Raw genomic sequence first — 14,996 nt, 5'->3', positions numbered from 1 at the left:
TACATGCATTTATTTCAGACATATAGGTAGTAAGGGCAGAGGGAAATAAAATCTAACAGAGAAGTATGGGAAAATATAATATTGAAGATCTGACCCCTCCTTTTGAAACATATTTATTCTGCAAAAAATGAGATGCCTAGGGTAGTTTATGAGCATTTATGTATAAAGGTTAGTTCCTTTCAAAGTAAAACTCTACACTTACTTTAATGTCTCATGCCTGTCTGGATGGTGTTGAATCACTTTTGCCAAAGCATCATATTCTGAAAGACATAAAAATATTTATCAAACTAAGGGTTTTTTGAATATGAATTATCAAAACAAAAATGTATAATATCAACAAAAATGTATAATATCACAAACCTCTTCTAATCACTTCCCTAGTACATCAAGAAATGAAATCATTGAAAGATGAGTATTGCCAGTTTTAGTTGACTGAGTTATAATTATAATGATACACAACATCAAAAGTGTTCCAAACAGGGGTTTTAGCTCCCACTTTTTTTCCATTTATATGTCGTGGACAGAATATAAGAGGTCAGCATAAGCATAAGCAAATTTAAGTTATTATTGATTATCAAATAGACTGATTCTGAGAAGGATCTTACTCACTAGTTGTCTAAAAAATAAAATAAAATAAAATAAAATCAGTAAATATATCCTACCATTAGTTTGAGTTGTTAGTCAACAGCAAATTACACTTCTCACTCATTCCAAAAGTTAAGATTTCAGAAACGTGCAAATAACTTAAAATTCAGGTTCTACTTTCTGCTCTACTGAGACCTCCAAGATAAGTCATGTAACTTCTGTTAACCTTTCTTATGAAGTGATGAGTGATGAGTGGCAGGATTTACTTAAAAACCTCATTAACCAACGAAAACACTCCAAATATTTTTAAATGACTTTTGAACTGATACTAAGTTGGTATATCTTACTGTAAATAGGGCACCAAAACTTCACCATACACATTTTAAACTGAAAAAAACAACTTGTAAAAAGAGGAAATTAAGCTTCATCTTAATTAGTTCATTAAAAAGTGAACATTCATTGTTTTAGAACTGAGCATATTAATTCAATAAAAGTATGATTCTTTTGAACACAAATTTTTTGAATTACAAAATAATACATGCCCTATGTAAAACAAAACAAAACAAAACAAAAACAGAGAAAAGAACCTAAGCCATAAAAACTCACAACTTCAAAATAACCATTAACATTTTCTATTTTCTTCTAGTTTTTCACATCAATGTAACAGTTGTGATTATACATTATATTTTTTATTTTTATTTTTCTTCAATTTACATTTTAAGAACAGCATTGCCTCTAACATTAAAAATTGTCTTGAAATAGTATTTAGGAACTACATAAGGATATACTCTAACTTAAAAACAAGAGATTATAACAAAACTCAACTTTAACCTTCTTATTAGATATTGTAGGCCGTCTAGAAATGTTTGCTTGCTTTGTACTTAATGAAAACTCACAGAGTTTAAATTCTTTTCCATTTCATTTTTTGGAAAGTAGCTCTATTAAACAAACAAACTAAAAACCCAAACCATAAATCTAGTATATTTATGTAAATCGCCTCTGCTGATTAACTATAACATTATTTAGGCAAAAGGGTCCAAGATGGTAAAAATTTAATACTTAAGAAATACTGAGATAAGAGAAAAACAAAAGAAATACTTAGATAATCAACATAATCCAGCAAAAACATTCTTTTCAACACAGACCTCCTTCTGTATTTTAAAGAATAATATAGTTCTAAGGAATTAAAATTTGGATTTTTTTTTTAAATCAAGGTTGATTCAGGCTGCAGATTATACCTCACAACATTAAAAACTGCATGAAAATAGTAGTCAGTAATAATGTATTTGCACATTAAATCCCTCAAAACCCTTACCTTGGCGATTTTTTCGTATTCGTTTTGCTTGAAGAATTTGCTTTTTGCACTCAGCAATTTTTTCATGTGCTCCAGCTATGCTACATTCTATATGAGAAGGTTTTTAAAAGATAGTGGTAACAAAATCAATAATCCATTTTTAATTTTAAAATGCATTTATAAATTAAATTCTATTGGTAACAAAATAGACACTAGTATTTTAAAAAAACAGCTGTAACCCAAAGTACTATATCATGTTAGAATATGCATTTTTATAGCTAACATTTACTGTATTCTTTCCATTAATACAGTAATTGTTATTATTCTTTTACCACCAATCAAAGAAAATTGTTAGCAGATATTGTTTCCTTTAGACCATAAAAAATAAAATTACAGATAGAAACATTAAGATTCTTTACCTATTTCCTTGTAAATTTTTTCATAATTTTCCATTTCTCTGAGATTCATATCATATACTAGTAAAGTTTTGCCCATTGAAAATTCACATTGAGACAGCGTGCTCAGCATACGTTGGTACTGGCTATACCTAATGAAAAAGAGAGAAAACCAAAATAAGGATGCTTGTGGATTGACAAAAATGAACTGTTATAATGCAGGCAAATATTTGCTAATTAAATTATACCAAGTTCTGAAAGAATCATTTGCTTATTTAAAATAATTTAGAATATCTGTCCCTTAAGTTTTCTTTTTATCAAATGTAGTATTCTTGAATTTAACTACTTTAGTTACAAATGCAAAGATGGGACTGCTGTTCTTATCAATACACGTTTTATTCAAACAATTATTTGAATTTTGTTTAAAAGACTAAGAAATACTTTAAGATGTTTTTTTAACTTCACAGTTCTGTTCCCACAATTTTTTCACTCTATAAAATCATTTATATGGAAAGCAAATTCAAATGAGGAAAAGTTTACTATGTTAAAAAATAAATAAATATAGTTGAGCATGGTAGCTCATGTCTGTAATTCTGACATTTTGGGAAGTCAAGGTGGGCAGATCACTTAAGGCTAGGAGTTCCACACCAGCCTGGCCAACATGGTGAAACCCCATCTCTACTAAAAATACAAAAATTAGGCATGGTGGTGCTTGCCTATAATCCCAGCTACTCAGGAGGCTGAGGCACCAGTACTGCTTGAACCTGGGAGGTGGAGGTTGCAGTGAGCCAAGATTGTGCCATTATTGCACTACAGCCTGAGCAATAGAATGAGACTCTGTCTCAAAAAAAAAAAAAAAAAAAAAATTAGATATACGTGTGTGTGTGTGTGTGTATGTGTGTGTGTATCAGGTTGGTGCAAAACTAATCGCGGTTAATTGTGTCAACTTAATATATACATACATAGCGGTAGCCTTTTATTAGCAAAGGAGAAAATTCCATTTAGATATTTTATCCTATTAAACACTTATATCATAAAAGTAACCAAACTAATGAATCTGAATTTAATCTTCATTTCTCCTTACCAATCCTCCTTCTCCATGTTTTAATAAACATATGGGAGGCCTCTGAAGAGAAGAAAAGGCCAAGAAAATCTACTCTCGATTAAGAGTTGACTCCACTGGACATTTAAGGTGAGTGAAAATTTGATCTATTCACAGGACCTCAATATATGGCCTAAAATCACATTAGGACATTGGTATGGAAACAACAGTGAAATGAAATACCCCTCTTCCTGGGACCCAGAGTTGCACCATTTAATGAAACTCTTCACTAGCAGATTAATTCTCCGATCATCTCCAGCACCATCTCCATCAATGAGGAGACGCTTCCGTATAACTTCATCTGCAGGAAAGAAGGCCAATGTTACCATCTGGCTCTTGGTAACTTTCAAGCACAAATAACCAGTATGACTGTTCATGTGTTTATTCAAAAGAAAATTATTAAAATGTAAATGTATTTAATGCCACTGAACTGTACACTTAAAAATGGCCAGCTAAAATGGTAATTTTGTTATGCATATTTTATGTTACTGCATATAATAAAAAATATTTATATAGTAAAGGAAAAAGAAAGTTATTGCATGACTATCGTGTGTCAGGTATTGTTCTAAGGGCTGGAGTATTAGCAGTGAAAAGATGTCCTTACAGAGTTGGCAGTCTACTGGGTTGTTGAGTGGAAATAATCTTCAGGTACAATGAAGGAAATAAAATAACCTGCCCAGACAGACAGAAGTTCAAATGCTCATGTTTTTGGTTGGTGAGAGGCATTGATAAAAGGAATAGATAGGAAATATTTAAAAGATGTAGTAGCAAACTAGGAAAAAAGAATGAGATGGGTCAGGGAAAAAGTAATGGATTTGTTAGATAAACATATAATTTAAGGCTGGGTGTGGTGGCTAATGCCTGTAATCTCAACAGTTTGGGAGGCTGAGGCTGGAGTATTGCTTGAGACCGGGAGTTTGAGACCAGCCTGAGCAACACAGTGAGACTCTGACCCTGTGAAAAATAAAAATTATCTCGGTGTGGTGGCATGTGCCTATTAGTCCCAGTAACTTGGGAGGCTGAGGTAGGAGGATCACTTGAGCCTGGGAGATCAAGGTTGCAGTAAGCCATGATCTCACCACTGGACTCCAGTGCCTATTGGCAACAAAGTGAGAAGCTGTCTCTGAAAAAAATAAAAAATAAAAATAAAATTAAATTTAAAAAGTATATATATAGTTATCTGTAAGGTTTCTTTCCCCATGAGGATTTTTTTTTTTTTTAACAATACTGTCTGACTTTCACCCCAAGGAAAAGAAAAAGAGAGAGAGAAGAAGAACAAACAAAAACAAAAACAAAAACAAAAAACAGTGTAGATGACAATGATGGCCAACAAGCAGGGTCCACATCTGTCTGCCTGGCAGTCCTGAGCTAGTGTTCTTTCCTGGACAAAATGATGCTGGATCATAACAAGAGCAAGGCAAATTAAAACCATAGTGAAACATCATTTTTCATCTATCAGATTGGCAAAAGATCTGATAAAACGGTTGGGCAAGGGTGTTAGAAAACTGCACTTTTATACACTAATAAAATGCAAACTGGTAATTCTTTGTAGGGCCACTGAACGATAACAAATAAAATTAAAAACGCACATACCTTTCTGACCCCATAATTCCAATTCTAGAAATTTGTCCTATAGAAGTGCACTCATGCACAAAGACAGACATAAAGGAATGTTCTTAGTGGTGCTGTTTATAGTAGAAAGATTGCAAACCTATTCATCAGTAAGAAACTGATTAAATGATTAAACATTCACATAATGTCATAGTATGAGCCAAAAGAATAGTGCAGATATACTGATACCAAAAAACTCTCCTTAGATATGTTAAATAAAATGAAAACAAAACAGGTATTGAAAAGCATATACAATATGTTGCCATATGTGCAGAAAAAGGAGGCTTTGCGTGTGTGCGCATGTGCATCACACATGCATGTGTATATTCAGAGACTATCCTTGGAGGGATCCACAAGAAACTTGTAACAGTGGTTATTTCTGGTAAGAGGGACTACAGATAGAGGTGGGAAAAGATATAATTTTCCTGTATGTCTTTGTAGAATTTGGGGGGTTTTCTGTTTTGTTTTTTATAGTATGCATTCATTATTTTTTAAAATAAATTTAAAGTGTGAATAATTCCTGGAGAGCCTCCATGCTGAATCAACAGCAAAATCTTTAAACAATAGTTCCTGTGTGTAGGCAGAAGTATTTTTGAGCGCAGGTGCAGCGGAGATAAACTTTGGAAGGCAGATGGCTCCAGTTTTAAAATATATTCTGTGATAACATCAGATAAACATTTTTAGAATTGGGTTTGGTTCTCAGAGTCATGGCTTTGACAGACTGCTCAAGCTACATATTCATCAAGTGTTTTAATTTTACATTTTAAAAATACAAACTAATGCTTTCAGTTTTTTAACCACCAACATTATCTGAAAAGACTGAGACAAATAAAACATAGTCCTTGAAGAGATTAAAATGCAGAAAATAAATATTAATAGAATTTTGTTACTACAAATGTTTTAACCTTATTAAAAAGAAGCATCTAGTGGGTGAATCTGGTGGCACTGATGGTATTCAACAGTTCCTTTGTTAGTCTTATCTGTGTTCTCAAGTCTCCAAGAAATACCATTTTTTCCCCACATGCCTGGATCTCCAATTCTAGTGAGGACTGGGGATTTCAAATGTAAATACATTCAAGTAATAGGAAAACAATATCTGAGGCAAACTGGAGAGTGAGTGCCCTGATTGAGAGGAAAAAAATATTAACATATGTAACAGAGATTAAAGTTTGATGCTGTGGTTTGAATGTCCCCTCCAAAACTCATGTTGAAATTTAACAGCCATGGAAACGACCTGAATAGACACTTCTCAAAAGAAGACATACAGATGGCCAACAGGTATATGAAAAAATTCTCAACATCACTAATCAGGGAAATACAAATCAAAACCACAGTGAGATACTGGCTCACCCCACTGAGAGAGGTTATTACCAAAAAGACAAACAATAACAAGTGTTGGTGAGGATGTGAAGAAAGCAGAACCCTTATACACTATTGGTGGGAACGTAAATTAGTACAGGTATTATGGAAAACAAAATGGAGAGTCCTCAAAAAACTGAAAATATGAGCTGGAGAATTCACAACCTAAGTGTCCACTGATCAATGAGTGAATAAAGAAAATGTGGTATCTATACACCAAGCAATACAACTCAGCCATAAAAAGGAATGAAATAGCATCTTTTGCAGCAACCTGGATGGAGCTGGAGGCCATTATTCTAAGCGAAGTAACATAGGAATGGATAATCAAATACTGTATGTTCTCATTTATAAGTGGGAGCTAAGCTATGAGGACACAAAGACATACAGAGTGACATAATGGACTCTGGAGATTCACAGGGTGAAGGTTGGGAGAGGGGTGAGGGGAAAAAAAACTACATTGGGTACATTGAGTATAAGCACAGGTGAGAGGTGCACTAAAATATCAGAATTCACCACTGATCTGGCTCTGTCACCCAGGCTGGAATGTAGTGGCATGATCTCAGCTCACTGCAACCTCCACCTACTGGGTTCAAGCCATCCTCCCACCTGAGCCTCCCAAGCAGCTGTGACTACAGGTGCAGGCCATCATGCCCAGCTAATTTTTGTATTTTTTGTAGAGACAGAGTTTCACCATGCTACCGAGGCTGGTCTCAAACTCCTGAACTCAAGTGATACACATGCCTCGGCTTCCCAAGTGCTGGAATTACAGGCATGAGCCTCTGTGCCTGCCCCAACCCACCCAAAAAATGTATGTATATATGTTTGTTTGTTTGGAGACGGAGTCTCACTCCTTCACCAAGGCTAGAGTACAGTGGCGTGATCTCGGCTTACTGCAACCTCTATCTCCTAGGTTCAAGCGATTCTCCTGCCTCAGCCTTCCGAGTAGCTGGGACTACAGGCATGTGCCACCATGCCCAGCTAATTTTGTATTTTCAGTAGAGATGAAGTTTAACCATCTTGGCCAGGCTGGTCTCAAACTCCTGACCTCAAATGATCTGCCTACCTTGGCCTCTCAAAGTGCTGGGATTACAGGCATGAGCCATTGTGGCAGGCCTCAATAATTACTTTAAAATTAAAAATAGAACTACCATATGATCCAGCAATCCCACTACTGTTGATGTGTCCAAAGGAAATGAAATCAGTATGTCAAAGAGGTATCTGCACTCCAACATTTACAGCAGCCTTATTCACAATAGCCAAGGTATAGAATCATCTTGGATGTTCACCAACAGATGAATGAATAAAAAAAAAAAATGTGGGCTGGGCGTGGTGGCTCACGCCTGTAATCCCAGCACTTTTGGAGGCCAAGGTGGGTGGATCACGAGGTCAGGAGTTCGAGACCATCCTGGCTAACACAGTGAAACTCCCTCACTACTAAAAATACTGGCTGGGCGTGGTGATCGGCGCCTGTAGTCCCAGCTACTCAGGAGGCTGAGGCAGGAGAATGGCGTGAACCTGGGAGGCGGAGCTTGCAGTGAGCCGAGATTGCACCACTGCACTCCAGCCTGGGTGACAGAGTGAGACTCTTTTTCAAAAAAAAAACAAAAAATTGTGGATGTGGTGTGTGTGTGTGTATACAGTGTGTATGTGTATACACATATACACATACACTTAAACACACACACATATATATACACATACACACATATAAAATGAAATACTATTCAGCCATAAAAAGGAGGACACCCTGTCATTTCAACAACATGGATGAACTTGGAGAACATTATGCTAGGTGAAATAAGGCAGGCACAGAGATATAAATAATGCATGATCACACTTATATATGGAAGCTTAAAAAGTTGGTCTCACAGAAGTAGAGAGTATAATGGTGGTTACCAAAGGCTGGGGTGGCTAGGGAGAAGGAGGTTGGGGAAATGTTGGTCAAAAGATACATACTTACAGTTAGGCAGGAGGAATAAATTTCAAGAGATCTAATTGTACAGCAAGGTGTCTACAGTTAATGATGACATAGTGTATTCTTGAAAAATATAAAAAGAGTGAATGTTATATGCTCTCATCACAAAAATGAGAACTCTGTGAGGTAATGCATTTGTTAATTAGCTAGTTAACTATTCCACAATGTATATATACTTCAACAAATCATGCTGTACACAACAAAAACACACAATGTTATCTGTCAGTTTAAAATAAACACATAAAAAAGAAGGAAGTTTAATTGCCATCATGCCGGTTTTAAGAGGGGGAACGCTGAAGAGGTGACTGAAGAGGTGATTAGGTCATTAGGGCTCTGCCCTGATGAACAGGCTTATGCAGCTATTGTAGAAATAGGTTAGTAATCTTGGAGTGAGCTCCTGATAAAAGGGTGAGTTCAGCTCCATTTGTTTTCTCCATCTCACGCTCTCCTTTGCCATGTGATACTTTTTGCCATGTTATGACACAGCAAGAAAACTCTCACCAGATTTGGCCCTTTGATCTTGAATTTCCCACCCTCTAGAACCATGAGTCAAATAAATTTCTATTGTTTATAAATTACCCATTCCCTGGTATTCTGTCACAGCCTCGGAAAACAGAATAAGACGGAAAATCGTACTGGCAGTGTGGCTGTTGCTATAACAAATATCTGAAAATGTGGAAGTGGCAAGTGTTGCCCAAGTCTAGAATCATAAATAAAGACTTAAAATAAAGTCTTTAAATTTGTTGTAATTTTGTCTTTTGACAGATGACCACAAAAGGACCTGGAGACAGCTGATGACCTGAGACTCCTTGAGGAACATAGGAAAAGGTGATGCTAACCTTCTTTTTTGGGGGTGGGGTGTACTATCTCCTTCACATAGCCCTGAGGGTTAAGTCCCTCTCAGATCTGAGCTCTGCTCTCTTAAGCATTTAAGCTCACTGATATCTTTGGCTTTGGGGGTATCAAGGTTAGTTTGTGCTGTGAGAGAACATTTGACTTTGGAGTACCTAGGGTTAGTTTGTACTGTGGCAGGGCACATGACTTCTGGGTTCATAGTGGCTGACAAGTCACTGGCAAGGGCTACATTGTTTTGGCTCCCACTCTGGTGATATGCATGATGCCATAAAAGGCTTGGGTCAAGCCCTGAAGAATGTGGCTGGACAGAAATATGGGTTGCATCCCATTGGTGACCAGCATATGGCCGGAGGGAAAGGTGGGTTACACTCTTTGTGGCTAACACAGAGGGCTGCAGTAGTAAAGGTAACCAACAGCAGTCACAGCAAGTGGTTATTACCATGGGGTGAAGAGGGGCATGAACTCTGGCTTTTGGAATTCATAGGTATGTGTGTTTTTTCTTACATGTTTAGATGAGGGAGGCCTCAGGCATCTGACTGGGTCAGACAAAAAAGAAACTGAAACATCATTGGCTCAGTGGGTCAAGGCAATCTCAAAGCCAAAGCCATTTTGGCTTTGGAAGACCCAATATCCAACATCAAATGGTTTCTTTAATTTCTAAAGATCTGAGTACCCTGCCTTCTGGCCAATCTGCCTTTTTTGTGTATGAGGTTTCTGGTTCTGGAAGCTACAAATATTTACAAATGGCAAAATCTTACAAAAGATAATTCAGAATTATGATGCCATTACATGGAATGTTCCAGATGAAAAAGACTATTCATCTAAGAAGTGCACTCAAACCCCAAGCCTCCCAAATTACTCAGAGAGAACAGAATTCTTATTGGTATTCAGAAGCCTCAAAGAGACAACAGTGCTCTAAAATCACCTTTTAAAAAGATTCACTGTAAAGAGCTAATAAAAGCTGGAAATGGAAGATATTCCCTTACCAAGGATGGTAAAACTGATGTAACTCCTACTGCCTCCCTCTCTCTTACATTGCCTGAATATTTACAATCTCCTCCTAAGTATTCAGTCTGCTTTGTCTGAATTGCCATTCTTCCCTGAAAAAAGCAGTTAAACAGTTTCCTTATAAGAGAATCATTTGAAAAATCAGGAGATAATCCCCAAGTGACTTGTACTCCCTGGACAAAAATGGACTTCAGGGCCACAGTTCAAGATTTTCCTAAACCTACAGAAGAATTTCACAAGTTTTCTGAAGAATTCAGGGTCTTACTAGTAACTCATTATTTTTAAATTTTTATTTTTTTAGACGGAGTTTCGCTCTTGTTGCCCAGGCTGGAGTGCAATGGCGCGATCTCTGCTCACTGCAACCTCCACCTCCTGGGTTCAAGCTATTTTCCTGCCTCAGTCTCCCTAGTAGCTGGGATTACAGGCACCCGCCACCACGCCCGGCTAATTTTTTTGTAGTTTTAGTAGAGACGCGGTTTCACCATGTTGGCCAGGCTGGTCTCAAACTCCTGACCTCAGGTGATCCACCCACCTTGGCCTCCCAAAGTGCTGGGATTATAGGCACGAGCCACCATGCCTGGCCTTACTGGTAATTTATAACCCCAGTATACTTGATTTGTACCAACTAGTACATGTATTGGTGTAATCTAGGGAGCCCCACATGGATGAAAGAGGCAGAATGGCAGTCTCCTGAGAATTCTATCAAGTACCCAGCAAGCTCTGTCCAATCTACTTATGGGTCAGGCAAAACCCAAAAGACTGCAGATTACCTTTTGAAAAGCCATTCCCCAAGTATTTCAGCTCCATGGCAACCGACAACCTAGAATGACATTTGGGCCTGTCCTAGGGTGCTTCCCCAAATAAGCAATCCCTAAAACAGCAGTTTCCAAAAATTCACTGCCATTTGTGCAAACAACCAGGACATTGGAAAAAGGACTGCTGAAAAAATTTTCCAGGAAAGCCCCTAAAATCAGGCTTCCCACCCACCCTGTGACAAAAAAAGTTCCTATAAATCTGGTATGTATTGGTATAAATGCTATCAGTCATAATTTTGGTTGAAAAATAACCAAATTTCCTTGTCAATTTCATCATTATTATAATGAACTCTCATCAGGTTTTAACCATGGCCATTTTAAGTCATGTTGTCAACAGTGAATTGTTTTGGTTCTAATGCCTTTTATGAAAGCTTTTGCAAACAATTATAATCCTAAAGTGCTGTGTCTCCAAAAAACTATATCAGAAGAATGAAAAGAAGGCCGGGTGCAGTGGCTCACGCCTGTAATCCCAGCACTTTGGGAGGCAGAGGCGAGCAGATCACTTGAGGTCAGGAGTTGAGACCAGCCTGGCCAACAAGGCGAAACCCTGTTTCTACCAAAAATATAAAAATTAGCTGGGTGTAGGGTTGCGTGCCTGTAATCCCAGCTACTCAGGAGGCTGAGGCAGGAGAACTGCTTGAACCCAGGACGCAGAGGTTGCAGTGAGCCAAGATCGTGCAATTGCACTCTAGCCTGGGCAACAGAGTGAGACTCTGTCTCAAAAAAAAAAAAAAAAAAAGAAACTCTGACATGACTTTTAGTTTGTACCATTGGACAAAATTTCCAAAATTTTAATGAAGAAACTGTAAACTAAAAATAAAATTCTAAGCCCTTCACTCAATTGAATGGACCCCCATTCAATAGGCCAAAGGCTTTCCAAAGTAAACCTGAAAAACTAGTTTAGGCCATGATGGGAATGGGGGTAGGGTCAGAATGCCTCATTATACCCTCCTTCTAGAATTCAGGCACAACTGACCAGCATGAGCATTAAAATAGAGATCTTAAGACTGACCAAACAGACTCTTTGTACCAATAAGATACATCACATGACAGCAGACATTGAAAGAAATTGAAGTATTTTACTCCGAAATATATTTCTTTGATGTATTTAAAAATGGCCCTGCAAAGTTGTCTCTTGTCAGGGAAATCTACATTCTGTGGAGAATCTCCTTCCCCTTCCAGGTCTTTTCCTGATCCAGAGATTGACTAAGAGTCTGGCACCTTTTTAAGTCTGATAAGAAATATTTACCATCTATTCTCTGTGAAGCCTGCTAGCTGAAGGCTTCACGTCTATAAGAACCTTGGCCTCCACAACCCCTTATGTTAACACAGAAATTCCTTTCTATTGATTCCAGGTCTTTAGATCATAACTTAACCAATTACCAATCAGAAAATCAACTCCACCTAGGAGCTGGAAGTCCTCCCCACCCCCCACCTTCCAGTTGTCCTGTCTTTCTGTACTGAACCAATATACATCTTACGTGTATTCATGGATGTCTGCCTGTAACTTCTGTCCCCCTAAAATATATAAAATCAGCTGTAACTCAACCACCTTCGGCACATCTCAGGACCTCCTGATGCTGTGTCCTGGGCATGTCTTTAACCTTGGCAAAATAAACTCCTAAATCTATTAAGACTTGTCTCAGACACTTTTTGGTCTACGAATCTGATGGGTTTGTAAAACTGCTAACCAAGATCAAACAGAGAATGAATTAATTACATGAGACTGATTGAACTGATAAATAAAAACTATGGGTTTTCATGGTTTCTTTATTTGAAACATTGCTGGTTCTTTTAATATTTTGTTTTACAGATTTAAGGAAACTTCTTTTTTTTGAAAGCTATGTATAGTTTACAGCAATTTGGTAAAGCATACTTTTATGAATAAAAATAGAAACATTTGCTTTTCCTTTCTACCTGATGATACCTCCAGAATTTGGAAACTATTTGTTAGTACTGTTATTTTTATGGCAAGTTGGTTGTCTGCGTAAGTTCAATAAAGAATCTGTTCTCTTTAACAGGACAAAATTGGAAACACTGGTTATATTATCAAGGCTCTGACAGGAATACCGTATTTGAAAATGTGCTTAGAATGCCTAGCTTCAGCTGGGCATGGTGGCTCATGCCTGTAATCCCAGCACTTTGGGAGGCCGAGGTGGGTGAATCATCTGAGGTCAGGAGTTCGAGACCATTCTGGCCAACATGGTGAAACCCTGTCTCCATTAAAAATACAAAAATTGGCCAGGTGTGGTGGCATGAGCCTGTAATCCCAACTACTCGGGAGGCTGAGGCAGCACAATTGCTTGAACTCAGGAGGCAGAGGTTGCAGTGGGCCAAGACTGCGTCACTGCCCTCTAGCCTGGGTGACAGAGTGAGACTCCATCTCAAAAAAAAAAAAAAAAAGAATGCCTAGCTTCAAAGGTTCTCAGCATTATAGTGAATGAGTAAAGGCTGTCACTTCCTGGCAGGCCCATGAACCTCAAGGTACTAGATATAGCAGGCAAAGTCTGATATGTGCCTTCATTTGGCTTCCTAACATTGAGAGGTTTCTAAAAGTCTAATCTGAGATTCCTTGTCAAAGTTCGCAGCAAAGCAAATCTAAAAGATGGCTATGTAGTTATTCTTGCTGCACTTTTATAAATAATCAGACAAATTGGTCTGCAATTATCTTTTGTAGAAATGAGGGTGAATGTAGAGAAAAAAATTATGTTAAAAAAAGTTATAGTGGCCTTGTTATTAGATTGTAGCCTGGCTCATTGTTTTTGCTTTCTTTTTTCTTTTTCTCCTTTTTTTTTTTACTAGTAGACTAGACTGGATTCTGAATTCTTATATCTGGCTAAGACTCTCAAATAACAAAAACGGCTGTTTCTCTAGCCCTATAAGCTAAAGCTGGACAACTCGATGTAAATTTCAGGGGAGATGTCTCATACCTGATACATACGCCACATAAAGAATTCACCAGAATGCCTGATGTCACATCAGAGACAATCAAACTCCAAATCAGGATGAGAAGTTGTCGACTTCATGTTGTGGACAACTTTTCCCAAGACCATTGGAATAAGACTCCCCATCATAAGACTCTTACTCCTCTTAATTATTCCTTATTTATGCCTACTTCTTTACCTTGACAGGATAATGCTATACATTTTCACAATCAGTACTTCCTAGAGGTAACTTGGGACTGCCGGCTTTTATTTATTTATTTATTTATTTATTCAGAGATGGAGTCTCACTGCCATTGCCCAAGCTAGAGTACAGTGGTGTGATCTTGGCTCACTGCAACCTCTGCCTCCCAGGGACTGCCGGCTTTTATTTATTTATTTATTTATTTATTTATTTATTTATTTAGAGATGGAGTCTCACTCCCATTGCCCAAGCTAGAGTACAGTGGTGTGATCTTGGCTCACTGCAACCTCTGCCTCCCAGGTTCAAGCAATTCCCCTACCTCAGCCTCCCAAGTAGCTGGGATTATAGGCATGTACCACCACATCCAGCTAATTTTGTTTTTATTTTTAAGAGAGACAGGGTTTCACCATGTTGGCCAAGCTGGTCTCAAACTCCTGACCTCAAACGATCCACCCACCTTGGCCTCCCAAAATGCTGGGATTATAGGCATGAGCCACAACACCTGGCCTCTGCTTTAATTTAAGATAGTCATGGGATACTAGATTACCAACTAAACAAGGAGCAATCTGTGCAATTTATTTTTATTTTATTTTATTTTATTTTTGAGGTGAGTCTCGCTCTGTTGTCTAGCCTGGAGTAGAGTGGCACAATCTTGGCTCACGGCAACCTCCGTCTCCTGGGTTCAAGCAATTCCCCTGCCTCAGCCTCCCTAGTAGCTGCGATTACAGGCGCCTACCTCCACGCTCAGCTAAATTTTGTATTTTAGTAGAAATGGGGTTTCACCATGTTAGTTAGGGTGGTCTCAAACTCCTGACCTCAGCAATTCACCTCCCTTAGACTCCCAAAGTGTTGGGATTACAGGCATGAGCCC

At 37.9% G+C, this 14,996-nt stretch overlaps 1 protein-coding gene across 7 annotated transcripts in view; it reads right to left on the bottom strand.

The window, feature by feature from the left end:
* The window catches only part of THOC7 (THO complex 7), a 30,000-nt gene that overhangs the window by 2,225 nt on the left and 12,779 nt on the right, over positions 1-14,996 (bottom strand). For 3 of the 7 annotated variants that reach the window (XM_009200403.3, XM_021934272.1, XM_021934273.2), the window contains 4 exons: positions 3,560-3,677; positions 2,299-2,426; positions 1,901-1,987; positions 203-260 (listed from right to left, as the gene is read on the bottom strand). In XM_009200403.3, the coding sequence (XP_009198667.2) occupies positions 203-260; positions 1,901-1,987; positions 2,299-2,426; positions 3,560-3,677 (391 nt within the window). Of the gene's footprint in view, positions 1-202; positions 261-1,900; positions 1,988-2,298; positions 2,427-3,559; positions 3,678-4,969; positions 4,995-5,892; positions 5,912-8,302; positions 8,325-14,996 lie in introns of those variants that run through there. The other 4 variants (XM_031663222.1, XM_031663223.1, XM_021934275.2 and 1 more) reach the window with 4 other exon arrangements.

The sequence above is a fragment of the Papio anubis genome, chromosome 2 (assembly GCF_008728515.1).
Source record: "Papio anubis isolate 15944 chromosome 2, Panubis1.0, whole genome shotgun sequence".
NCBI lineage: Eukaryota > Metazoa > Chordata > Mammalia > Primates > Cercopithecidae > Papio > Papio anubis.
Note: the sequence above shows the minus strand (reverse complement) of the source record. Positions and strands in the feature narration are given on the sequence as shown.